Source organism: Pygocentrus nattereri, chromosome 5 (assembly GCF_015220715.1).
Source record: "Pygocentrus nattereri isolate fPygNat1 chromosome 5, fPygNat1.pri, whole genome shotgun sequence".
Lineage (NCBI taxonomy): Eukaryota > Metazoa > Chordata > Actinopteri > Characiformes > Serrasalmidae > Pygocentrus > Pygocentrus nattereri.
Window position 1 is genome coordinate 26,896,669 of NC_051215.1, and position 27,029 is coordinate 26,923,697.

The following is a 27,029-nucleotide window of genomic DNA, read 5'->3' on the forward strand; positions in this document are numbered from 1 at the left end:
CTCCCACAGTCACAGGATCATACTCATTCCAACACGCTAGGGGGCGCAGGAGCCTGTTCTCGGCTCCCATTAAGGCCACACTGTCCCGATCTACACGTCATGCACCCGAGCGCTCTCTGTGAGAGCTGGTTTGGAAATCAGCGGTCTGCCCCGTCCGGAAGCCCTTCCTCCCTGTTGTGCAGCGCCAATGGCGGCTCCCTGAGATCGTGAGCAGAGTGGGGTGTCTGTGAGAGGATCTGTGGGGCGTTTCGATCTGATGAGAAGTGTCCGTCTCCGTCTCACCAACAGCAGTGAAAGATGCCTCGGTACGAGCTCGCGCTCATCCTGAAGGCGATGCAGAGGCCCGAGGCGGCGGCGGCGCTGCGGCGCACGGTGGAGACCTTGCTGGAGCGCGGCGCCGTGGTCAGAGACCTGGAGAACCTCGGGGAGAGAAGGCTGCCCTACAAGGTCTCCAAACACAACCAGCGCCACACGCACGGGGGATACTACCTGATTGACTTTCACGCCTCTCCGTCTGTAGTCAAAGGCGTCCTGAACCACCTGGAGAGAGACGTGGATGTCATTCGGCCGACGATGTTAAAGAAGGACGCTGAGGGTTCTCAGGGTTCTCAGGCTTCTCAGGCTCAGTGCTGCGGTCCGTCACCTGCCCAGACCAATAAGAGGCCTTCTACATAAACGTGAGGAGAATAGAAGATAATATAAGGATCATATAGAGGACAAACTGTTCATATACGCGCTTAAAAGAGATGGTTCTTCAAGGGTTCTTTATTAAAGGTAATGGTTCCTGAGTTCTGTATAGAGCCAACTGCATGCCTAAACTGTTGCATGGTGAATTGGTTCTTCAGATTGATGCCTGTGTTTTATGTGGTTCCTTTTTGAAAGTGGTTCTATGGAGCACCAGAAAGGGTTCTGCTGATGTTATAATGTCAAGTGTAAAAGTAGAAAAAACCTTTTTGGAACCATATATGGCACATTCTCCATCAATCCGAAGAACCATTTCACCATGCAAAGAACCGTTAAAGCATGCCCATGGTTGTTTGAGTGTTCATGGTTCTATATAGATTTATTTAAGAGTGTGAAATAAGAATAACCCTTTTCGGTGCAACATGGAACCATTTTCAAAAAGGTTCTATATAGGATCATTGTCTTTATCAAGTAACCCTTGAAGAATCTTTTTAAGAGTCTAGAACTTATGGTTCTATTTAAAACAATTTCCTTTACTAAAGAGCCCTTGAAAGCTGTTTTATCTAGGAGTGAAACAGTAGAATAACCCGTTTAGTGCTATGTAGGACAGTTTTCAGAAAGGTTCTATATAAAACCTTATGCAACATTCTCTGTCGAACTGAAGAACCAGAGAGAATTATTTAAGTGTTAAATGATTCTGTAAAGAAAGTGTGGTTCTATATCTTGAACCCTTGAAGAACCGTCCTTTTAAATGTGTACATTCGTGTGGATCATCATGAACACTAGAATTGCCTTAATGTTAAGGTTTAAAGTCACGATGCATCACAGCTGCGTCGGTGAGCCAACCAGACCTGGATGAAGCCTAAACCTGGAGTAATGGTGATTCTGCATCTGCACTGCAGTTTAGTCCAAGCCTAGGCTTAATCCATGTTCTGACAGCTTGTCCTGCCCATCAAACAGTCTTACTAAGCCCACACGTATCAAAGTATAGCATAGAATAGTTAACATTTCGTTGTTAATGTTTTATGGCGTTTTAATGTTAATCTAGCCTTGAGGTGTATCATTCAGAATCAGCTTAATGTTGTTATTGTTGTCTTTATTAGGCTGTGAAAATATCTTGCACATGTCAGAAAATGTTACCAGTATTTAACATTAAAGGGGGCAGTTGTTGGCTGGAGGTTAGGGAACTGGCCCTGTGACCGGAAGGTTGCCGGTTCAGTCCCCAGGGCCGACAGCACATGATTGAGGTGTCCTTGAGCAAGACCCCTAACCCTCAATTGCTCCCTGGGCGCCATGGACAGGGCTGCCCACCACTCCGGACAAGTGTGCTCACTGCCCCCTAGTGTGTGTGTCTATTCACTAGTGTGTGTGTGGTGTTTCACTTCACGGATGGGTTAAATGCGGAGGTGGAATTTCCCGGTTTGTGGGATTAATAAAGTATCACTTAACTTCAACTAAGGTCATTTATATTAGGATGGAAAGAAGGTAATTAATCCCAAGGAAAATGACGTCAGAACAGCAGCAGGTACATAATCACTTTAAACAACACAAAAACATGTTAAGCATCAACCAAAAAAGGATGTAAAGGGATATGAAAGATCTCAGCTATATGCAAGCACAAGTACACAGAAAGGCCACTTCAAATCAGCAAGAAATGCAATAACATGTTCACTAAAATCTGGTGGTGATAGGAAACGACATCTACAGTGCATATGTAGCCAGTTTATTTGCTATACAGAATGACCAGTGAACCTTTCTGAGTTTTTATACGTAACGCTGATGATACAATAGAGATAAATCTGGAAAAAAGGTTTCTTTTGGGACTGTTTAGCCCTAGAACTACCTGTATGTACCCTTTCTCCATCCGTGTATTTCAAAATGCATTTTAGGCCAATTCCTAACACAGTGTTTCAGACAGTGCATTCCTAACTGTTTCATGTAATAACTTTCTGTAAAATAGCTTCTAATGGGATTTGGGCGTCACATCAGTCAGATCCTCACAATGAAGTTTCAACATCTAGGATAAAGCCTTCTGTTACTGCAGCAAGAGGGGCAAACTCATTTATAATCCCCTTGTTTTTAGAAGGAATGCTGGTCTGTACAAACTATTTGACATACAGGGTTGGTTTTTAGACAGGGATTAAGCTTAGTCCTGGACAACACAGCGCTCTGAATGAAGATTCCATGTTGAAATTAAAATGTAGTCCATAACTAGGCTTCATCCCTGACTAAGAAACTGACCGATAGCAAATAACAGGCCTTTAATCTGGATCTTTGTCAAAGTCACAATGTTGCCTTACATAATCAGTTAGGGATAATTCCTGCTGTGGCTGTTAATTCTTTTAGTTTATTAGTAATGCATTCTGGTTCTGCTGAATGACTAGAAAGCATAAAGCAACTAGGGGAAAAAAAGATGAGCGTGACCATTAGTCAGCCCAGTCAGATTCACTTCATGCTGTGGGAGTCATATAAACCTATAGTGGATCCATCTTGTGGTTTTTTGGCATCACTACTGTAGCTGAATGCACATTCTTTGTGTAGAGGTAAAACTTTATTTTGAGAAGACATACAGTTTAAACAAAAGTATGGTACCTCAGTACTTGGCCAAAGCACTCCTTCTCTCTAATTCTATAAATTATAAGTAATTAAACCTAAACAGTCTGCAAATGAAGACTAAACTGACATTATGATTTTATAAGTATTACCAAAGAAGAAGGGAGCCTGGCTGCTTCCTATTTCTCCCATTAAATGAGAAATGACTGCAAAACACTAGAGGGCTCCTGCGAGCAAGTCCTCAGTGGAAACATCTGACCATTTGTGTGGGACCTTTCATTAATTTTGTAAGAGAAGGATGTATCCCATTAAACAAAGAAAACTTAGCAGTACCCTTTTACTTTTCTACAGAAAACAGCTTCTAGGCAGTAGCAGGCTAGCATTACTGCTACTGAGCGCTGACTAATTGGCTGAGTAAAGTGGCTCACGCTCAATGAGGAACAGATAAAGTTTCACCCAGAAGGCGGTTTTTTTTCCCACTGGAAATTCTGTGGTGCAACGCATTCATACCAGCAGCGATGCGATGCGACAAGGTGGTTGGACGCCATTCATTTTCAATGAGAGCTGGCAATTTCCGGCGGCAGGAGGCGGCGCAAACGTTGATCTGAAGTGGGCGGAGTCAGTGACACAACAAAGTTGAAGAGTTTAACATTATGCAAATTAGGACTGAAGCAATGGGGCAACTACCAATAGGAACTGAGCAGCGTAGCAGGCGCTTTAACTCCGCCACTGTGAGACGGTACGCTGTGTTTTTGGTTCCTACTACATGTGCAATAATGGTGCCGGTGCTCTCGTTACAAATAGACAGTTATCGCAAAGACCAAATAGCGAATTATATAAAAATAAACACACAAGTGATTTCTAAGCAGGGTTTTTATCTGATTTGTGCTTGGTGTCACTGAAACCATGGCAACCAACGGTCCACTCGAGGTCAGAAACGCCCACCGGTGATGAGTAACCAGCGATTTGGGTGACGAGGTATAAAGTCGCTGCCGGTGTGTATGTCGGGCAACATAGACCAGTGTTTATTAATCCAGCTGCCCTGCGCAGTTTCAGCTCTTTTCTGCCCAAACCCTCGTGATCCAGCTTTGAACGATATTGGTAACCAGTTAATGAGCTGGATCAGGTGGGTTTGGGCAGGGGGTCTCCAGGAACAGCGTTAAGAAACATTGGGCCTCTTTCCACAGTACCTTTCTAAGATTTTTCTCAAGTGTGTTCTTGAGAAAGGTCCTAAGAGCAAGTCTACGTCAGATTCGTGACGTGTGCTTAAACCACAGAACTGTTCACACCTTTGTGCTCTTGAGTGTGTAGATTCTGTTCTGACCTAAGAACAAAGTATTTACTTACATAGATCATTTAAATGTATTATAATGATTTTATATTATAGCGATATTATTTGTTTGGACTAATTGTGAGGAATTTAAATTCTCCTCATTTTCCGTCGACCTGTTTTTGTTTTATTTGGCCGAGAATAGCAGAAGATCCACTCTTTCTGGCTTGAGGCCTGAATGCTGAACACGGTGTACCTGTTAGTTGTGGATGAGTTGTCATGTGCACAGCATAAGGGGGTTTGGTTGCTTCAGGATGAACACACTTGTCTGCAGGCAGTTCACAAGCTTCATGAAATTGAGCTGCCCTGTCAGCAAATCTCAGCCTGGACATGCTTAAATCATTTGACTGGAACTGTTGAGAAGATCACGGCTTTAATACACGACCTCTCGCCTGTTTTGGGTCGAATAAGGAAGTGAAAGTGTGCTACAGAGTGTCTGTTAGAAAAAGGGAAACTTACACTTAATTTTAATTTTAGCTTTTCTTTCTTTTCTCTCCTCAGGGGCTGTAAGAAAGAAGACTAACCTGCCAGCTGGATTATGTTGAGTTTGTCTGTGTGAAAGTTTATTATAAGAAGCGAATAAATTAATGCATGTTTTTCAAAAAGGCTTTGAGTTTAAGTTCTTCAGTTCTCGTCTGTTTTGCTAACATTACACGGAAGACTATACCATTTTACAGAAAAGGAGAATAAACAGCCTGTCTTAGCGAACCATAAGCAGTTCTTTAACTAAAGGTAACAGTTTGAGATGAATGTGGTGGTTTTTAAAAAGATTAAATCTGAATTTATTGCTAAATTAGGATGTTTGCTTATAGCAGTGTTTCTCAGCTCTGGTCCTGGGAGCCCACTATCCTGCACTTTCCTCAATACGCCAACCACAGCTCAGTAATGAGTTTGTTAATGGGCTGAGGTGTGTTGGGAGCAGGGAAAGCATGAAATGTGCAGGGCAGTGGGCCTCCAGGACCAGGGCTGAGAAACACTGACTTGCGCGGTCCTGTGAACTGTAGACATACACTGTTGTGTATAAAATGAAGGTTCTGTGCAGGTACATTTTTTGCTCAAGGTACAACCAATGTAAATGTTCCTTCAAAGGTACAACAGTGGTTTTAAGGTCCAGAGACCTTAAAGAAGACCATCCTACCCACCAAGAGAGATTGAGAACAATTGTGCTCTCTTGAACACCTGGCTACGATCTCCTGATGATCTCCTGATCCACCACCCAAATAGTACCTGCTCTGTGAGAGTCCATGGGGGTCCTGGCCACTAAAGAACAGGGTAAAATGGGGCTAACGAAGTATCAGAGAAACAGATGGACTACAGTCTGTAACTGTAGAACTACAAAGTGCAGCTATAGAGTAAGTGGAGCTGATAAAATAGACAATGAGCGTAGAAACAAGGAGGTGGTCATAATGTTATGCCATATTGGTGTATTGGTGTAAAAATCTACAAAAGCTTGTCATTTGACTCCAGGGGCAACCAAACTTTTGAAAATGAAGAAAATATTGAATATGAAAATACAATGTTTGCTCTTCACTTTTGTCAATGCACTCTTTTGCTAACTTAGCCATGGCAGTGGTTGGTCAGTGTCACAATGTATTTATTTATATGGTTTGATTTACCATCTATACAGTGCAGTTTCAATTAGAAAGATGCTGTTATAATTACAATTCAGTCATTTCTTTTTATGCATTTAAAGATTGAAATCACAGATATTGTACAAAACATAATAGAAGTAGTAGTTGTAGTAGAAGTAGTTGTAGTAATAGTAGTAAATAGTTCTATTTAGAATTTCTATTCTATTAGAATTTCTAAATTCTATTTAGAACCATAAGTTCTCTGGTTGCAACTGTTTATGTTCAATGGTTCTTTACATGTTGAAATGGCTGCTCAGACTGATGGAGACTATCATATATGGTTCTATGAAGAAACCTTTTTGAAAATGATTCTGCTATTGACATCAGACTTGCCACAACAGAAGGGCCCTTTTTGGTGCTATATAGAACCATTAAAAAAAAAAAAAAAAACAAATTCAAAATAAAACACATTTTTTCCATCAATCTGAAAAACCATTTCACCGTGCAAAGAATCGTTTAAGCGTCCAAATTGCTCTTTAGAGTTCCTATAGTTCTAGATAAAACCAAAGCCTTTACTTACTCTCTGAAGAGCCATTCTTATTGAGTATTTTACAAAAAGTGTCAAAAGGCCTCCCGATACTTAATATTCTTTATGAAAAAAGAATAAATAATATTTCCAATTATTTGGTAAACAAGTATTCAAATTTGATCTTTTCAGGTTTTTACAGAGCCCTGCTGTTGACATCAAGCATTAATAAAAAAATAATTCGTGGCCACCACAAAAAAAGAAAATCAAGCGTTGACTACAGATTAATAAGGCGTGATCTTGTTCGAACGCCTTACTAACAGCTTACTTATCTCGTTCCCACGCCTCTAAAAGTCGTGGTCGCGCTGTGTTAACGCGTGGGAATGAGATCCTAATGTGTGGCCACGACTTAGTAAGGCGCCGAAGTAAAAACAATGCATTGTTTTTATATAGCAACGCTCCGCGGGGTTTTACTGGAACCGAAGTGATTCAGTCTGTCCTGAAAGTCTGCTCCGCTCTTCAGCGTGAAACAGATCAACACTAAACAGTTCCACTCGCTCAAAACAGGCGGCGTCGGACTAACTAACCCGATATCCGCGTAGTTGCTCGCTTCTGCCTGTTTGGGCTCTTTCTCTCGCCCAAAACAGCCCGTCACGTGTCTCAGGTCTCATCGGTCACCTGACTCTCCAACCGCTTAAACCGACTGACGGAGGGGAGAGCGCCGCACTGCAGCACCGACACGCCGCCAACAGGAGGCCAGACGGACCGAGGACGTGAGCGCCGAACTCCCTAAAAAGCAACACGAAAAAGGAGCAGGAGTGAAGTCATGATGCTTCTCACGCTCCTTTTTGTCTCCACCGGTAATATATTTTGCAGTCGCTGCCGCTCTCCGTGTTTCAACACGCGATTTGTGGCTGCGACGTTTCAGTGTAACGTTAGATCACCTGACGTTAGCATAGCAACCAGGTCGGCTTCCTATCCGGCAGTTTTCTACTTGGAACGTTCCCGTTCCATCTTAAACGGCGCAGCAGTTACATTCTTTGTAACGGTGTAAGTTAATAGATGCACCGTTTAAGGTGGAACGGGAAAATTTCGAACAAGCATATGGCGAATAGGAAGCCGACTTCTGCCTCGTCGCTATCGTAACTTAGCATGTTTTTGGTAAACAAGTAACGTCACGCTCAGGTTTAGCTCCTACTGATGTGGCTAAACGGCAACGCCAGCTACAGAGCGTATTTTAACAGAATTTGGTAGGAATTTAATAAAATTTAAGGTACAGTTCGCTTGTTTTGCTTACGCTACGTCGCCCATCCCGAGTTTCAATTAGCCAGCTAGCTAGCGTTAGCTGGCTCATTACGCGCACATAGACTGTTTTGTTTACGCTTCATCGCGGGGCAGTTTCGCGTTAATTTTTCCTTTTGTGAGACATGTCTCCTGTTTAGCATGGCTTGGTTAGACTTGTCTATATCTCGCTGTCCAACTGCTGAGATTGTAAGCGTCAGTTAGCTAGCCGAGCCAACTGCGTTGTCCTTAGTTTCTCATTCCTGTCAGGTCCTGATAGATTAACGTAACTTGGCTAACAGCTAACCTGGTTAACCTAACGTAGCGACCAGGCCTTTCTCAGCCAGTAGGAGAGCTGGCTGTCTCGCCAGTATCGTGTTTTGTGCTGCTTCGGGAGGTTTAGAGGTGAGTTTCGGTCATAGAAACTGTCAGCTAAAGTAGTTTTTGCCCCATGACTCATCAAACTTGGTAGTTTGGCTAATGTCGTCATCATAAGCTCTTCCTTGAAACGCCTCTAGTCGGACGTGTGGCTTTTTAGTAAGTTTTCCCGTTACCTGTGAAGTTCTGTACTGGTGCTGAAGTAATTTCAAATTCCCTTATTTTATTGTTTATAAAGACATGAACATGCGGCGGTCTTAAAGATGGTTCTTCAGAGGTTCTTTATAGTACAATGAACAGTCAGTTAACCGTTTGCATGGTAAAATGGTTCTTCAGATTGATGGAGAATGTGTTGCATATGATGACTCTTTGAAAATGGTGCTATATAGCACTAACAGGTTCTTCTGATGGGATGTCTGGCCTGTAACAGTAGAAGAGCCCTTTTTGGTGATATATAGAGCCACTTTCAAAAAGGTTCTATGTAGAATCATATACAACACTTCTTCCAGCAGTCTGAGGAATCATTTCACTGTGCAGAAAACCGTGAAAAGTGTACCGTGATTATCTTCAAAGATGGTTCCCTTCTTTTTTTTTTTTCTTCTGAAAGTAGCTGGACATCCCCATTTGTGGTCTTTCTTTGAACTTCTCTTTGCACCCACAGTTTTCACTTCAGCTTTTGGTCATGAGTTTGGTTTTTGTAGTTGTGATGTGTGTGTTTTTTTTTTTTTTTTTTTTTTTTTTTTTTTTTTTTTTTTTAAACAAAAGTCAGATTTTTTTTCGTAGTCGGGTGTGAGTGAACATAATTTATTTCACACAGGCTTTGAACTAACTGCAGTTTTGATTCTAAGCTTTTAGTTTTCTCATGTTATGTTCTGTTAGAAATGAAGGTTCTGTACAAGTACTTATTACATTTTTATCCAAAGTAAATTCAACAGTGGATTCAAGGTCCAGTTGTGTACCTTAAGTTTTCCCAGGTGAAAAGTATGTATTTTATATCATTTAATAACCTGATCTTTTAAAACCGTAACATGAAAGTCTGGAGACGAGATGGGGTGTGTGGAGTCAGTACAGCTTAGAAAATATCATTTCAATGGATTACAGTACAGTTATGTTCCACGACTGAAAGGATGGAGATGTACCCTTATTGATGCCACCCCTGTGACAGTTAACTACCTTTTTCTGAGAGTGTATGTGGCTCAAACGAAGGGTCATGCATGTCAGTTAATAAATAAATAAATATATATATATATATATATATATATATATATATATATATAAATATATATATAAATATATATATATATATATATATATATATATATATATATATATATATATATATATATATATATATATATATATATATATATATGGCTGCTCTTCAATCACGTTTTACATCTACTGTGTCATGGCGACCTGTCAACTTGATAAGTTAAAGTAAACCCTCTGGTCATTCCCTTTTTCATGTGGACCTCAAACCTGATCACCTCCTCTATATTCAAATCCTCAAACAGTTGATCCAGTTATTCCCCAGTAGGGAACTGCTGACTGTCTCGGTTTCAGTGTGTTAGTTTGTTGTGTAAGTTGATTCTTGTTTCTCACGTTTAGATACTGAAGGTCAGTTCTTGGGGACAGTCAAAGCTTCCTCTTGCGCAAAGAATAAGGCTCAGCTAAGTCTCAGCAGGGGTACAGATTTAGTTTGATTACTGGTTGCTCTGTTTGGTCATTGTTTTAGAGAATGCTTGTTACAACATTTGCTCTGTTTTACTGTTTAAAAGTGTTACAAGCGATCACAGGACTTTTATAGCTTGTCTCGATAAGGTTTCTGTCAACAGGTGTAATTTGTCTTCATATAAAGCTCTTTTCATTTGATAACATAGTCGTGCTGTGCGCTGTATGACCCACTTTGAGTGACTGCTTTTAGCCTACACAGCTTGAACATATGCAAATGAGTGTTTTGGTAGCTAGGGGAAGATGAGCAGAAGTGAGAATGTCAATGCTTTTTGAAAGCCAAAACCATCTTGATTTAATCAGTTATGGCGTGGAAAGCCTTCACATGTCTCCAACATTGCCATTACAGAAACTTTACTTGCCAGGACTAATAATCCTCCCAACGTATGGTTTGTTTTTGTTCACAATACGGGTGTTCCCAATTAGAATGAAGAAAAGTGATTTCTGTGGTTTGTAATGGCCAAGTACTTACTGCTTGCATACTGATTCTGCCCAATAATGGTAAGCAGTATGCAGTAGATATGCATTCTGACTAATTTTGATATTCGGGTATCTGTAAGAGTTAAAGAACAGCTATTCATTCAACCATGTTATGTTTCTGGACCTAGCTGATTTCAGATCGAGTAGCTAGCAGAAATGCTACACCAGAGCACTGACCTTATCGTTTTCTTCTCAGCTGCCACATTAACAATGCCTTCTTGGAGATGTGCTCCTGTTTGGGCACTAGTTTTTAGTAGCAAAGTATATCATTGCTGTTGATGGAACAAAACATTATCTCTAAAATGGAAATTTTACAGGAGAAGGAAAAAAAATCTGCTGTGCTTTTAATGTAAGCCAATGGAACCAGACTTTATTCCAAGGCATTTTGGACCTTTTCCTTTGGTGCATTCATCAGGAAATTTAAACAATGTCTAAAGGATAACAGGCATATCTTAAAAACTAAAAGACACACATGGAGATTGAGGGTTTTGTTCTGACAGCAGTGAAAACATGCAAAATGTTTTGCTGTGTTTTACAGCCCTGTGGAAAAAGTCATCTCCTGATGAAACATTGCACAAGCACATTTAGGTGAGGGGTAGTCCATTCTGAGATGGACAGTTTCAAGCTCCCAGCTGTCATGAATGCAGCTTTATCCTTAAGCATATTTCAAAGCCTTGCATTTGGCCATATTGTTGCCTAACTTCCAACAGCAAAGCTGGGAAGCAGTAGGGGGCTGGAGGCAGTTAATAAGTGCTGAGGTTTACTACAGCGAGGTTTGCAAACAATGTATTACATTTGGATCATGTGATTCATAGAATGACCACTATTCTTCATGCAGTGTCGGCTTTGCAGTGTGAGATCATGAGGTCAGGATGCTTTGTAGTCTTTTTTTTTTTTTTTTTTTTTTTTTTTAACTTTACTGAAGTGAAAGTCTTCTGTGTTAATGACTACATCTTGCTTGAAGTAGCTGATGTTTAAGAGGAAGCGTCTCATCTTTGTGTTGCCATTACATGTCCAGCATGGGAGGCTGCTGTGTTTCCATCTTTAGTCATGCGGCTGGCTTTGCAGATCATGTGACTGAGTCACTCACTGTGTTTCAATTGGTAGCTGTTAAGCGTCAAACATCAACATGCAGCAATCTCGCAAGGCAAGTGAACTTTGTCACCTAGATTGGAGCTGTGCTGTATTCATATCCTTTCTTCTCCCAGTTCCTTGTTTCACTGACTAGTCAGTCAGACAAAATGCAGAGGTGAGGAATCAGGTGGTCTTGTGATCCAGCTGTGGGCAGGGCTTATCTGGGAAAAGCAGGTTGCTCAAAGTTCTCTTTTTTTTTTTTTTTTTTTTTTTTTTCTTTTTTTTTTTTTTTTCTTTTTTTTTTTTTTTTGGTCCTATTTGTCAAATTTATCGTCCTGGGTCAGATGACACGTGACGTGTAGATATGGGATTATTGAATGCCCTTTAGCACCACAAGACTTGTTTCCAAGAAGAGGAAAAACATTAGCTGTGGTGGATTTCTGATCCTAATCTTTGCAATCACGTTCACTCATGCATTTTCACTCTGCCATTTTAACTTCTTGTGATTTGTAACTTTTAAAGAATAAAATGTGGTTTCCTTGTTCTGTGTTCCTAGTTTCAGATTTCCAATTAACAGACGAGTCTGTCTGGTTAGATGTTTGAAACTTTTGGATTAGGAAGTATTGAGGGGATTTTTTGTGGTTTGTCATTCAGTGCTGAGAACTGTAGTTGGACTGTTGGGTTCATTTCCTTATCATGTATTTCTGTGTTCTGCCTCTTCTCTTCTCTGAACCTCTTATTTCTGCTTTTCAAAAGAAGGCTTTCTCTGCTTCCCTCATTGTGGTCAGATTCTCCAGGCCTGGCTTTAGGGCTGTAATCGGATTGAGAAAGCGAGCTAACACATTTTTGTTTTGCTTGATAAACCAGTATTGAATGTAATGGCAGCTTTTTGTTGTGTTTTTTTGCCAGAGATGCTCTTGAGTGCCTGAGGTGGAGGACAGGTGCTGCAGAATAGAATAGTTTGACTGGGTATCTGGCTGTGGCACTTAAGTTTTTCTATGGCGTCTTGGCTCTGTCAGAATTGTTGTGCGTCCTCTAGGAGTAGCACGCTCCTCCATGGCCTGTGATGAATGAGCGATCGTGACTAAAGATGGTCAAGCTTATTTTTCATTTTCTCTTTCAGCTGTGGCTACCCCTCTACTGGGAACTGAGCAGTGTGCTCGTGGCCCCCCCTACTGGTGCAAAAATGTTAAGACTGCCTCCCTTTGTGGTGCCGTTTCCCACTGCCAGCAAAACGTGTGGAACCAGCCTCAGATGGTTAGTCAATTCAGTGTTATTGCGTGATGTTTTATGAACGTGCTAATGTTTTGCTGGGTTTAAACATATAATTTGTTCATTTATTTCTTAGAAATCTGTGCCATGTGATCTGTGCAAAGAGGTGCTGGTTGTGGTGGAACAGCTTCTTAAGGACAATTCCACTGAGGTCAGTACTGGGAAACTGCTTCTTGTTAAAATGTACATATTTTTTAATGTCTAAATTGCTATGATTTTTCATGTGTGTATGCTGCCTAGGCTGAGATTCTTGGCTACATGGAGAAAGCATGTCAGTTGATCCCAGATGAGAGCTTGGCAGCTGAGTGCAAAGAGATGGTGGACAATTATTACCCCATCCTCATGGGCATCATTAAAGGAGAGCTGGTAAGCTGAACTAAATGAGGACAGTACTTCAGAGCCAGTTCTGATTAAACACATGACGTGCTGACAGAGCTGCAGACCAAATACTTTAAAAGTCTCTGAGATTAAGACTTGGAGGTCTTCTATCAAGTATGCTTCTTACAATAGAGTTCTTCTAACCAGAGCTGATTGCTTTGTAGAAGAAATTCAGTAAATAGATGGCTTTGACTGTGCTGGTGTGCAGACGAACAAGCTGCTCTTTGTATGATGAGCTTGCCGTCTTCGTAAACATGTGACTGGCCTTGTTTCATAAATATTGAGTCCTGATCAGAGTTATGTAGAAACCACTAAGTTATAAGAATTGAGATGCATGTATAGATTTAGAGAAATTTGTCTGTGGGTCCGGCTCTAAGATGCTGCTTTGTTTGTCTCCGCAGGAGGACCCAGGTGTGGTGTGCGGTGCCCTCGGCCTGTGTGTGTCCCAGGAGGAGGCTCTTGCTCAGCTTGTGTCCAATGAGATTCCTCAGGTGGATCTGACCCAGAGGGTCAACCCCTTGCTGCTTAATGTCCCTCAGCTCCTCTACCCCCAGGAGACTGCCAAGAAAGTGGAGGAGACCCCCAAACAGGTGTGGTCACTTCCATTCATCCTGTATTAAAACAAGGGCCTTGTCGTGTGTTGTCGCTTTGGATTAACTAGCCACGGCCTGTTTCTCTGCAGACAAGTGATGTTGTGTGTGACGACTGTGTGAAGTTCGTCACTGATGCTCAGGCGGAGGCCAAGAAGAACGTCACCTTTGTCAACTCTCTGATTGCGCAGATCGAGGCCCAGTGTGACCTGCTGGGGTCTGGCCTTGCCGAAATGGTAAGAATAATCACTGTAAGCATAGATAGCATAAAAACTCTGCAGCCTAAACATGAGCCATAAAGCACGCATAGTTTAAAAAGCACCCTATACTTCTAAATTCTTGTTTTGTTTGTTTTTATTTAGAGAAAAAAAATGAAGAGTGGGGTAATATTGTATCTAGAATAGCAGAACATTCTAGAAGCAAAGAAACATTTAAGCAAAAAAAAAAACAAACACATTTTTTATAAAAGAAAAATAACTTGGACAGTTGCCTTTTGTTGGTTAAGGCTTCTATTCATACACACTACTAGTCGTGTGTTAGAGAGGTAGTGTGCTGAAGTTGGCAGTGTTCTTGGCCTGCCAGGACTGGAGCTTGCCATGTGAGCTAGACTTAGTTCCCCAAAGACTAAGCAGAATTTAAGGACACACATCATGAACTTTTTTTTTTTTTTTACTGCAGATGGAAAAATATGTATAGGTTGTGCACAAACGTAGTCATTAATTTTTATTACTATATTCCAACTTCTATGTTTTATTTAAATTTTTTTTTTACTGTGACTTTTTTAAAAATGTATGTAAATGAGCTCTGTTCTGATTGTCTGCCATTCAGAAATCAGTCTGGGCTAAAAGTCAACATACCAAAATAAATTAATTCAAGTTAACTTTAGTTTGAATATACAGTCTGAATGGCCTGGGGAGGGAATGGTGTTAGTGTTCATATACTATGTCAAACTCTTAAAGTAAGGACAATTTGGTTAAAGCCCCTTTAAAACAATTAAAACCCTGTAACCCAGGACTACTTTGTATACCCCACATGGCTCCACTAGCCCATATTTTCTTTTGATTTAGGAGTGTTTTGAATTATAGTACATAGTTACAGCAGTTACTATATCTTCACTGTTCTGTTTTCCACAGTGTAAGCAGTATATTAGCCAGTATGCACCTCTCATTCTTCAGCAGCTCATGTCTATGGTAAGTACCTTTTGACTTGTGGTGTTTGCAGATTCACACACTTGAGTGTGAATATCCATATCTTCATTGTGTAATGGTTCATTTTGGTCCAGATGGTATATTTGAGCTGTGACAAATGTTTCAAATATAGAGCTTGGCTTGACCCCTGAGCCAAACTGGCTTTGTTTTTCTTTCCTCCAGTAAGCCCATGTCCAGTCTTATGGCCACTTTGCCTGTCTGCTGATTCCATGCACTTTTCTAATCACTTGTATTCTCTTTTATTTTATTCCTTCTCCCCCACTCATCACTCTCTCTCTCTGTCTTATCTCTTTCATTTTACTTTGGTCTACAGGAGCAGGTAGGTCTCTTGTGTTGATCTGCTAGTCTCACCCTTAGTTCTTTTGTTTTGTATGTGGAGCTACTTGCCTGTGCTATGTCTAATTTTGATGACCGTTGCTAACCTGTGCTGTTGTGTAGAGTAGTTACTCACACTATATTCACTGTTACTCACACACGTTTTGGATTGGTATGTTTTTGTTTGATTAACTGACCATTTTATTATTTATATTGTTCATACATATTTTGCCACTGGCCGCCTAAAAGATATCCTTTCAGTCCACAGAATAATCCTTCAGCTCTGTCATTTACTCATCTTGTAGTTCTATTTGGCTTTCTCCCCTGCTACTATTAAATCAATTGATCATTGAACACATGATCTAGAATGTCTAATGGGAGCCCAACTCAAGTTCTGGTAGCCCTCAGCATTGTCATTTAATTTTATTAGTATTTAGACTTTTCATAGTTTATTTCTAAATGTCTATCTGAAATGAGGAGGCAATGAAATATACGATCGCTGTAAATATGAGAGGCAGTGCTGTTTTGTTTCTTGATCTAGTGCCGGGTAATATTGCTTATACTTGTATAGCAGCGAGCCCAATCCCAGTTCACCCCTTAGCCTTCCATTTTGCACATCCACGGCTAGGGGTGGTGTCCCGATATTTTGTTGAAATATACGGGCAGGGCGAAGTGTTGGACACATGGCCCTCCAAACGGAGGTTTTTCAAAGTGTTATGAGCAAAAAGAAAAAACCAGCTAGACAACTGCGCGAGCGACCGGAGAAACCTACAAATATTAATTTTCTCTGTTTAAAAAAATGACATTAACCATTGTTATCTTAGTTTAATATTGTTTCAATTAATTATAGTAGTTTTTTTTTTTTTTTTTTTTTTTTTTTTTTTTTTCCCCATAACAAGCTTAAAAATAGTTAATAGTATGCTAATATCTCAGTAGTTCACTAGCTAACTTTCCTGTTCCACCTTAAATAGTCCAGCAGTACTGACACTTGAAGAAAAATTAGAACAAGAGTCTGGTAACCGATCACCAAAGAATTAGCGTTGTGCAATTTAATAAATAATTCTTATAGCCCCTCTTTGAAGGCCCAGCAGTGAGGTTGCTGAACTTTTCCCTCTTCTACAATCACTGAAGACGGGCCAGGTCGCCTGCAGAGAACCGCTAATAGCCTGTTAATGTAGTACTTATTTATTTAAAAAAAAAAAAAAAAAAAAAAAAAAAAAATTGAGGGTTGTCCCATTTCATAGGGGATGATTTAAACTACTACCCCTTGTAACTCAGTTCCAAGGGGTAGGGGTAAAAAGAAGAAATGGGATTGGGCCTTGTGACAGCCATGATTACATGCAGCCTGATAATCCGTTAATAATCTGACTAATAGCTCAATCGGAATAGAATTCGTACATGTAAACGGCTCAATTGGAATAGACTAATCTGGTTGAGGCCAATCGGAATACAGTTTCTATCTGATTGAACGAGGTGGGTAAACCTCTAAGTAATCCATTAAATAGAAGAATAATAGTCGTGTAAACGCCTGAATCCGATTACACTCCAATCGGAAGGTGTAAGAACGTTCTGCGCATGCGCGGCGAAAGGTTTATAACATTCAACATGGCAGAGCAGAAACTGGTCTGCAGAGGAGATGAAGTTTATGCTCCAAGCTTTGAAAGACGGTGGTGGGACGGATGTCCATCTTATGTGTCTCAGAGCATGACCTCTTCCTTTATAAGTGCATGTGAAGGACGTTTTTGAGTCTGACATCAGTTTAAAGCTATTAAAAGACTGGACCTCACGTGATGTTCGCCGTCATGGTAACGTTCACTCTAAGCGCTGCTCCATGCATATGTATCATTTTGCATCGGATTACTTGTGGGCGTTTAAACGAAGATTTGTCATTGTTGAATAGAGTGAGCATATAAACACCTGGATCCTAATCTGTAATCCGATTGTATTCAGTCGGCTTGGCAAAAAACTTTGCATGTAAACATAGCTATTGACTAGCTTATCAATATAAGTTTCTAGGCTGGAGAGTCTGATCTTATCTGCAAAAGGTCTTTGTTTTCATTACACTCAAGCCAGAAGTACAGCCGAATTTATACCGTTAAAATATTATGGTCAGTTTGGTTTAAGTAGAGAAAGCATCTAATTGCAAACCTGTGACTCCTGAGGACTGGAGTTGGGCTCTTTTTTGTATTACTTGAATCTCATTGTCTCCCTCCATACAACATTCATTAAAACTGGCTGAAGTATGTTTGCATGACTGGTGCTGTTTGGCGGTTGCATGCCTGGCTGTAGTAAAGACTGGTCGTGTGCTGCGGCCCTCACTGGGCACAAGCTGTAGCTGCACCTGGGTGCTTGGTGGAGTCAGATGAGCATTGCAAGACCTGTTACAAAAGACTCAAATGGATGCATCAAGACCGGTTAGGTCCTGGTTATCCAAACCCAGGGATGTACAAGGCTCGACAAGGTTCTCATGCATCAGGATAAATGAATCTGTATGAATACGAAGAGATCAGTCACGTGTGCAAGTACTTTGTGAAGAATATCCTTTCAGATAACTTGTCAAGTCCTAGTATTCATTGTAGTTATTATAGCCAGTAAGTGGCTTTGTGAACTAATATTTGCCACTGCCCAAGCAATTATTCATACTGCAAGTTCTATTGTTTGTATGGCATTTGTAGTTTATTGGGTAATTCAGCACTATAGAATGAATCCATATATCTTTAGCTTATATTCCTCTTTAGGATTAACTGTTGAAATTAACACGCATTTTATTGCATAAAATTGGTGGCATCAGTCATATGCAAAATCCTGCTGGTGTGGGTTCATGCTTAGGTTGTCTCTCTTGGGGTTGTGGTGGGTTTTTTTTATGTTAATGCTATTTACATGCTAATCTGAATTTTTGTAGAGAAAATAAACTCCACAATGTAGCAAAATGAACATTCACTTTTACATGTTACTTTTTGAAGTATCACTTTCACTTCTATGGTGCTTCAACACGTGCAACTATGCTAGCACCAGTACTACATGCTCACAATTTGCATTCAGCCCTGAAACCCTCTTAACATGCTTGTTTTTGCAAAAAGGTGTATCACTTTCATTTACAATGCTCACTCTCCAGTGTGTTGAAGTTTGTCAGGCTGCAGAGGTTTGGGCATACTGGGCCCTGGACTTCAAATACTGCATGTGTGAAAACCCTTTTTCATTGGCCCATATTTGGTGGTCATCCTTACCATCAAGTCTTATATATACACTCTCACCTCCCTGCAGCAACCCAAAGATATCTGCTGCCGTGCTGGCTTCTGTGACTCCAGCCCCAAGTCTGTGCCCATGCAGACTCTGGTAGCTGCAAAAACCATTCGTGCTATGAAAACCTTCCCTGCTGCCAAAGTGGTAGAGGCTGCCTCCATCAAGCCTGCCAAGGTAAAGCTGCCCACTCAATCCTTTACTTCAGTTGAGACCACACCAGTTGATGTGTTTTGTTGTTTAACCTGCCCAAGTATTTAAAAACTAGCCATTTATAAAGTACAGTACATCTTGCTGAGTGGTTGTTTGTGTCTATGGCCCTGCAGAAGATGGTGCGTGCACGTGAATCCCCTCAGTGTGCCATCTGTGAGTTTGTGATGAAGGAGCTGGAGGACATGATCCAGGACCATACCACTGAGGTATAACAGACTGCTCTGTGATGTGTGGTAAAAACTTCCTGATTTAGTGTTATTGTTAACTTAGAATGCTTGTTTCAGGGTATTTTTTTTTTACAGCTGAGAACATCAAGTTCTGAAGACTTGATGCTACCTTACATTGCTTTTGAGTTAAAACTGATTTGTCAAGAGACCTTGACCCGTTTGCCAGTTTATGGTGCTGACCCTTTACTGTGGTTTTGTAGGAGGAAGTGGTGCAGGCTGTGGAAAAAGTGTGCAACATTCTTCCCTCCACACTTACTGCTCAGTGCAAGGACCTGATTGAGACCTATGGCCAAGCAATTATCGAGCTGCTGGTGCAGGAGGCTGATCCAAAGACCATCTGCAGTGTGCTGGGCCTGTGTGCGGGAGCCAACCGCGCTTTCATCCGTGAGTGTGTTTCAGTAAACGTTTTTATCAAACCTAATGGTGCTTTTCCTCTGTGCAGTGTGAAATACCACAGTTACAAACCTCTGCATGGACCTAGCTGTGCCCTGATTAAGTCAGTTTGTACTAAAAAATGTGAATGTATTGAACAGCAAAGGTGAATGTATTTTGGGTGATCTGTGCTGCAGTTTTGAGGTAAATAATTGAGTTTAACTTGACTCACATCAGTGCTGCAGACCTCAGTTTATTTTCTTGGGCCTTCTGCCCTTTTTTATTTGCGTTGCCATAATCTTAGTTGTTCTTCCTCAGCTATGCTGGAGAAAGCAAAGTTTGAGGCTGGTGGGTTCTGTGATGTGTGCAAGATGGCTGTGCGCTACGTGGATGGCATCCTGGAGCAGAACGCCACTGAAGCAGAGATTGAGGAGGCAGTCAAGAAAGTCTGCAACTTCCTGCCTGACGAATTCAAGACTCAGGTGGGTCAAGCTTTGAGTTATTTAAGCTTGCTTAAGGGGGGGGGGGGGGGGGGGGGGGTTTGAGCTGTAGAAGCCCAGCTACAGAGGGAGTAATGCCAAAGCACACATGCCTGAACTTTTGCATGTGTGTTTTTAATGTACAGTAGTCTGCACATTTATTTTCTGCACAGTGTCTTCTAGGTAACATTTAAGGGCCAGTCCCATTTCTTATTTTTATCTCCAACAAACTGTCATAACCTCAGTTTGGAGGGCCATGTAGCCCCAACACTTCTCCCTAAAGCTCTGTCTCAACAAAAGTCAGGACGCCCTACCCCAGGCATGAATGTGCTAAACAGAGGAGGAAGGGCTAAGTGGTAGGGCAAGGGGTGATGGGTTTGGCCTAAGATGCCTTTTTAAATATACCTTTCAGTTATTTTGGCTGGTTTATTCAAATTTTGCATTTCCCTGTGGACCACATTGTAAATTGTTGCACCACCTCACAGCCACCTTACATTTTGGTATATGGTGAAGAACCCAACTTCGTGGACAGCATCGCTGATTGTGTTCTCTTTACAGTGTGATCAGCTTGTTGAGCAGTACGAGCCTTTGCTGATCCAGCTGCTGCTCCAGACACTCGACCCTGACTTTGTCTGCATGGTAAGATCTAAAGACTAAATGGAACCTTTTTAAGGCACGGAATGAATTGAAACCCATAAGCTAATAGCAGGCCTTTTCTACATCCTTCACCGTTAAGGGTATGAAATGAAGGAATTGTGTGACTGTTCTGTGATATCTGGTTCTGCAGAAGCTGGGTGCGTGTCCTGAGGTAGTGCAGCAGCTGCTGGGTATGGAGCAGTGCAGCTGGGGGCCCGCCTTCTGGTGCAAGAACATGGAGACCGCAACCCGCTGTAATGTGAGTACTGCACTACAATTCTGAGTGCTTTCTGAAATTATTCATATTCAGATGTCTTACCAAAATGCATGCTCTGGTCAAGCAAATTTGCTCTTACTAATTTCATCAGTTTTTTTTTTTTTTTTTTTTTTTTTTTTTTTTTTTTTTTTTTTTTTTTTTTTTTTTTGCTTTGTAGCTCTTAGGCTAATGAAGAAAGAAGTAGGGTTGCACTAATATCCAGTATCTTTCATGTACAAATCAGATTTTAATGCCAGTACATTACATGTAGGAGTGATGTCAGACACTTGTAAAATGTATAAAGTTGAACAAAATCCACTGAAATGAACAATTAAAGACCTTTTGTGTAGAGGGTTACAAAACGGTAAAGTGAATAAAATGCAGACTGGTTTAGCACAGCAGCCATGCATCTCCTAAACCAGGGGTGTCCCACTCGACCACTAAAGGGACCATATTTAAAAAGTCTTAAATGTTTTTTGTTTCATTTTTTATTAATGTAGTATAACCTGAACTGGCTGTTGTTTATTCAAAATAAAATGTAGGAACTTATTGTAGACCCTGAAATTTAAATGTCCCCAGGAGCTCAGTCTTTTAAACCTACCTATTTACTTGAATTAGACACCTGACATCCTTTCTCTGCTGCAAATGTATTTGTACTTGGGACTCATTGGTTAAACTGCAGCTGAAATGCACCTAGTGTGTTTGGTGATATGACTAGTGTGAAATTGTGTAGAACTGTGTAACTGCTGTCCCATAGATTGTTGTTTGGAGAGTTGGAGCACACATTGCATTGTAGTGCATGCTGGGGACTGTAATGCAGCACTTTTAATTTTCTGAAGCCCATTACAACACGTTTGTGGATAGGATCGGGCCTCGTTTGACACATGGGTCCTAAACATGAGCTCTTTCAGAGTATGTCCTCAAAAAACATTTAATAGCTAATCTGCAGGTACGAACAATTCTGATGATGATGACAAACTAGTAATGGATTATTGCGCTCCACCAATTATGCATACTGCTGGTCTAAGGCACTTGCTTTACAATTTGTCGCAATTAAATTAGAAAATGGACATGTATAGACTGCACAGCTGTAAACACTAGCAGTGGTGTAGTATCAGCCTCTTCAGTGCAAAGCTAATGAACCACATCCCTGACACTAAACATGTCCTGGCTGATTAACTGTATGTTGAATAAGGGAGGGAACTGGATACAATCGCCAGACTCTTCCTCTAAATACATTTGACCATATTTTGTTCTTTTAAAGTAAAATGTTGTTTAGAATGCATTACATGAGTGTCTTCATGTCTTTCAGGCGGTGTCTCACTGCAGACGTCACGTTTGGAGTTAGAGGACCCGAGTGGCCAAACTGACCAGAGGATCTAAAGGAGAATTTCTGTAGTGCTGCTTTCCCTGTTTTAAAACAAATCAGCCCTTCCCTGTTACTTTTTCCTTTTTAAAAGATGATGCAGGTTTAAAATGAAGTGCTGCCAAAACTAATTGAACGAGTGGTTTCAGGGCACTATGGAAGAGAGGTGTGTAATTATTATGGAAGAGGCGGGGGGTTTGGTGGGAGGGGTCTGACTGACAAGAAGCTGTGTCTAAACTGGAACTAAGCCTAGCTTCAACTGCTGATTTCATTTGTTCTAGAACAGTGGGTGTTTTTTTGGTATTTTTATTTTGTTTTTTTGTTTTTTTTTTTCCCTGAGTTTTAGGTTGTATCTTGTGGAAATAAACTTGTGTACATGTAAATGGGTGCTGGGGTAGGAGGAGTTTGTGCCTTGATGGAACAGAGGGGTCTCAGACCCCCCAGACTGAATGAAAAGTCACAATTTTAAGTTGTGTTAAATCTCTGCCCCTGCACTGTAGGCCAGTGAACTGAATTTAGAACTTGTTTTGAGTAAAATTCGAGTCCTACACTGATTCTCATCATATTATTTACATCTGTTTAATTGAAAGCAAGAGAAGTTTGTGTGACCTGTCATGTTAATCAAACCCACTTTGTCTTTACTGATTGGCCCTCATTGCTTCTTGATTGAAATGTTTGTCTGCCAAACAGTCATGAGCTTCTCAGTCTGCTTCATTGTTAATGCTGAACCATTTCTTGGAATCTAAAATTTTATGGAAATTAAATTGACCTATATCAATTTTAAAATGCCATTTTAGTAAAGATGTACAATAAAACAAGTACCAGTTTTTGATTGTTTGGGTGTATTAATGCAGTGTTTTTTTTTTATTTTTTTTTTATTTATATATATATATATATATATATATATATATATATATATATATATATATATATATATATATATATATATATATATATATATATATATATATATATATATATATATAATTTTTTTTTTTTTTTTTTTTTTTATATATAATGCAGAGGTGGACAGTAAATAAGTAAATGTAATTCGTTAGTTTTTTCATGTATCTGTACTTTAAGTTTTTCCATTTTGGGCGACTTTTTACTTTCACTCCACTACATTTCAAAGTCAAATATCTGACTTTTTACTCCACTACATTTAGAGAAATCTGTCGTTCCTTTTGGTTTCTTTGTGTATAAAAACATAACATGTCAAAACAAAAGAAGTGCAAGAACACATCAGGCACAGCGGTCACTTTGTTCTGAGCTTGTTTTGACCTGTTGGTCATACCGACCCAGTGCAGCACACGGTTCAACATCAGTGCAGCAGCATAAAACTTCGGGAGCACATACGTCGACCTAAATGAGGAACTAACCTAACTTTGTGTAAATAGACCACAATATAGAAACATGTACACATATGTAGTCGTGACTGAAGCATCTTTTTTCTGAATTTATACAAACACTTTAATTTTATAGTAAATTAGTTTCGGTTAGTTTGTTTATGAACAGAGACCTACAGATAAACATAGTGAAGGAAACTCATATGTGATCCTGAGTTCAAAGCCAGTTTTTATTCAACTTGTATCTAATTTACAAAGTAATCTTAAACTGAAACTTTGCTTGTCTGTAAAAAGTGATTTCAGAGCCACTCGGTTCTCCCTGATGGAAACTGTTTACCTTCAGTGTTTTGTGCTTATGATCATTTTAATAGACGTCAGCGTCACTAATTAATGACATTCTATTAAAAGACTGGTTTACCAAGAGAGACGCTGGAGGGTTTTCACCTAAAATGAGTTCATGAAGCGAGTCTTGTTATAAAAATGACAACAGGACATCAGAGCCATAATTAATCTTTTAGTAGTTTTTTTCATTACTTAAGTACATTTGAAGCCTAATACTTTTGTACTTTTACTCAAGTTGAGGTCTAGAGTAAGGACTTCTACTTTTACTGGAGTAATATTTTGCCTTGGGGGTGTCTACTTTAACTCAAGTACATGATTTGAGTACTTCATCCACCTCTGATAAAATGTGTTTGTGTATATATAGATATAATATAATATATATATATATATATATATGTGTGTGTGTGTGTGAATATACACTGCTCAAAAAAAATAAAGGGAACACTCAAATAACACATCCTAGATCTGAATGAATGAAATATTCTCATTGAATACTTTGTTCTGTACAAAGTTGAATGTGCTGACAACAAAATCACACAAAAATCATCAATGGAAATCAAATTTATTCACCAATGGAGGCCTGGATTTGGAGTCACACACAAAATTAAAGTGGAAAAACACACTACAGGCTGATCCAACTTTGATGTGATGTCCTTAAAACAAGTCAAAATGAGGCTCAGTATTGTGTGTGGCCTCCACGTGCCTGTATGACCTCCCTACAACACCTGGGCATGCTCCTGATGTGGCGGATGGTCTCCTGAGGGATCTCCTCCCAGACCTGGACTAAAGCATCCGCCAACTCCTGGCCAGTCTGTGGTGCAACGTGGCGTTGGTGGATGGAACGAGTCATGATGTCCCAGATGTGCTCAATCAGATTCAGGTCTGGGGAACGGGCGAGCCAGTCCATAGCTTCAATGCCTTCATCTTGCAGGAACTGCTGACACACTCCAGCCACATGAGGTCTAGCATTGTCCTGCATTAGGAGGAACCCAGGGCCAACCGCACCAGCATATGGTCTCACAAGGGGTCTGAGGATCTCATCTCGGTACCTAATGGCAGTCAGGCTACCTCTGGCGAGCACATGGAGGGCTGTGCGGCCCTCCAAAGAAATGCCACCCCACACCATTACTGACCCACTGCCAAACCGGTCATGCTGAAGGATGTTGCAGGCAGCAGATTGCTCTCCACAGCGTCTCCAGACTCTGTCACGTCTGTCACATGTGCTCAGTGTGAACCTGCTTTCATCTGTGAAGAGCACAGGGCGGCAGTGGTGAATTTGCCAATCCTGGTGTTCTCTGGCAAATGCCAAGTGTCCTGCATGGTGTTGGGCTGTGAGCACAACCCCCATCTGTGGACATCGGGCCCTCATACCATCCTCATGGAGTCGGTTTATAACCGTTGCCAATAATTGCCAATAATTTCCACGTGTTGTCTTTTCCATTTGCACAACAGCTGTGAAATTGATTGGAATCAGTGTTGCTTCCTAAGTGGACAGTTTGATTTCACAGAAGTTTGATTTACCTGGAGTTATATTGTGTTGTTTAAGTGTTCCCTTTATTTTTTTGAGCAGTGTATATATATATATATATATATATATATATATATATATATACATACACAAATACATACATTATATATATATATATACATATATATGTATATATACACACATTTTATATTACATGTATGTATGTGTGTATACACACACACATACATACATATATATATATATATATATATACACACACACACATTTTATATTATATGTACATACATATTCATATATACAGACATTTTTTATATATATATATGTGTGTGTATATGTATGTATATATAATGTGTGTATACATATACATATATATATATATATATATATATATATATATATAGCCCAGCCACCCCTTGTTCCATCCTCTGCTATCTGGAAAGAGGTACTTGAACATCTGAGCAAGAAGCACCAGGTTCAAGAACATTTTTTATCCCGGAGCTGTCAAACTGGTCACACCCGCATCGACCTGTGCTTAACAACAACAATACAGTTCGTTACTGATCAGCCTGACAACCCAGCACACTACACACTGAGCTCCACCAGCTGAGAGGACTGCAGGCTGTACACTTCATCTCTGGCTAACCTTATTTCTAGTATATTTATATATTTATACTGTAACTGTTTATTTAAGATGTTACCTGAACATTATGCTGTTACTCTGTACCTGCACTGTACACTTTATATACAGATCACTGTTTACATCTCTTTTTTTTTTACCAATAGTACTTCTGCATTTACTGTACTGTGCTGGAATTCACCATGCACATTTCTGTCTAAATACCTGATACACTTGAATATATAAAAGTAATCGGACGCCGCCTACACATCACACCTGAGCTTTTAGAACATCCCATTTTAAATCCAGGCATTAATATGGAGTTGGTCCCCCCTTTTCAGCCATAATAGCTTCAACTCTTTTGGGAAGGCTTTCCACAAAGCTTAGGAGTGTGTTTATGGGAATTTTTGACCGTTCTTCTAGAAGCGCATTTGTGAGGTCAGACACTGATGTTGGACGAGAAGGCCTGGCTCACAGTCTCCACTCTAATTCATCCCAAAGGTGTTCTATCGGGTTGAGGTCAGGACTCAACAGGCCAGTCAAGTTCTTCCACACCAAACTCACTCATTCATGTCTTTATAGACCTTGCTTTGTGCACTGGTGTGCTGGAACAGGAAGGGGTCATCCCCAAACTCTTTCCACAAAGTTGGGAGCATGAAATTGTCCAAAATCTCTTGGTTTGCTGAAGCATTAAGAGTTCCCAAACCCAGAGTTGTCCATGGGACTGCCAGATGGAGAAGCACGATTCATCACTCCAGAGAACACGTCTCCACTGCTTTAGAGCCCAGTGGTGGCTTTACACCACAGCATTGGACCCTTTGCATTGTGCTTGGTGATGTAAGGCTTGGTGCACAGGTGGCATCCGATCACGGTACTACGCTGGAATTCACTGAGCTCCTGAGAGCAACCCATTCTTTCACTACATGTCTATAGAAGCAGTCTGCAGGCCTAGGTGCTTGGTTTTATACACTTGTGGCCATGGAAGTGATCGCAACACCTGAATTCAATGATTTAGATGGGTGAGTGAATATAAATAATATATGTGTTAATGTGTAAGAGTCACTGTCTGTGTCTGT

The 27,029-nt window shown here is 40.4% G+C and overlaps 2 protein-coding genes across 3 annotated transcripts; both read left to right on the plus strand.

The window, feature by feature from the left end:
* Window positions 1–103: 103 nt before the first annotated feature.
* Window positions 104–5,174, plus strand: mrps6 (mitochondrial ribosomal protein S6). Its single transcript, XM_017694063.2, has 2 exons — window positions 104–677; window positions 5,069–5,174. Exon 1 carries the CDS (start codon window positions 298–300, stop codon window positions 673–675), a length of 378 nt encoding a protein of 125 aa, XP_017549552.1. The 5' UTR covers window positions 104–297; the 3' UTR covers window positions 676–677; window positions 5,069–5,174.
* A 2,191-nt stretch (window positions 5,175–7,365) lies between these two features.
* On the plus strand, window positions 7,366–22,987 carry LOC108425424 (prosaposin). Of its 2 annotated transcripts, XM_017694061.2 has the most exons (15): window positions 7,366–7,524; window positions 12,732–12,865; window positions 12,957–13,031; window positions 13,121–13,246; window positions 13,660–13,848; window positions 13,941–14,084; window positions 14,982–15,038; window positions 15,370–15,375; window positions 18,636–18,788; window positions 18,938–19,030; window positions 19,252–19,435; window positions 19,742–19,905; window positions 20,461–20,541; window positions 20,690–20,797; window positions 22,107–22,987. In XM_017694061.2, the coding sequence occupies exons 1-15, from the start codon at window positions 7,491–7,493 to the stop codon at window positions 22,140–22,142; spliced, it is 1,584 nt and encodes a 527-aa protein (XP_017549550.1). In that variant the 5' UTR covers window positions 7,366–7,490; the 3' UTR covers window positions 22,143–22,987. The 2 variants fall into 2 exon arrangements, with proteins under 2 accessions (XP_017549550.1, XP_017549551.1); XM_017694062.2 differs by lacking the exon at window positions 15,370–15,375.
* Window positions 22,988–27,029: the final 4,042 nt, after the last annotated feature.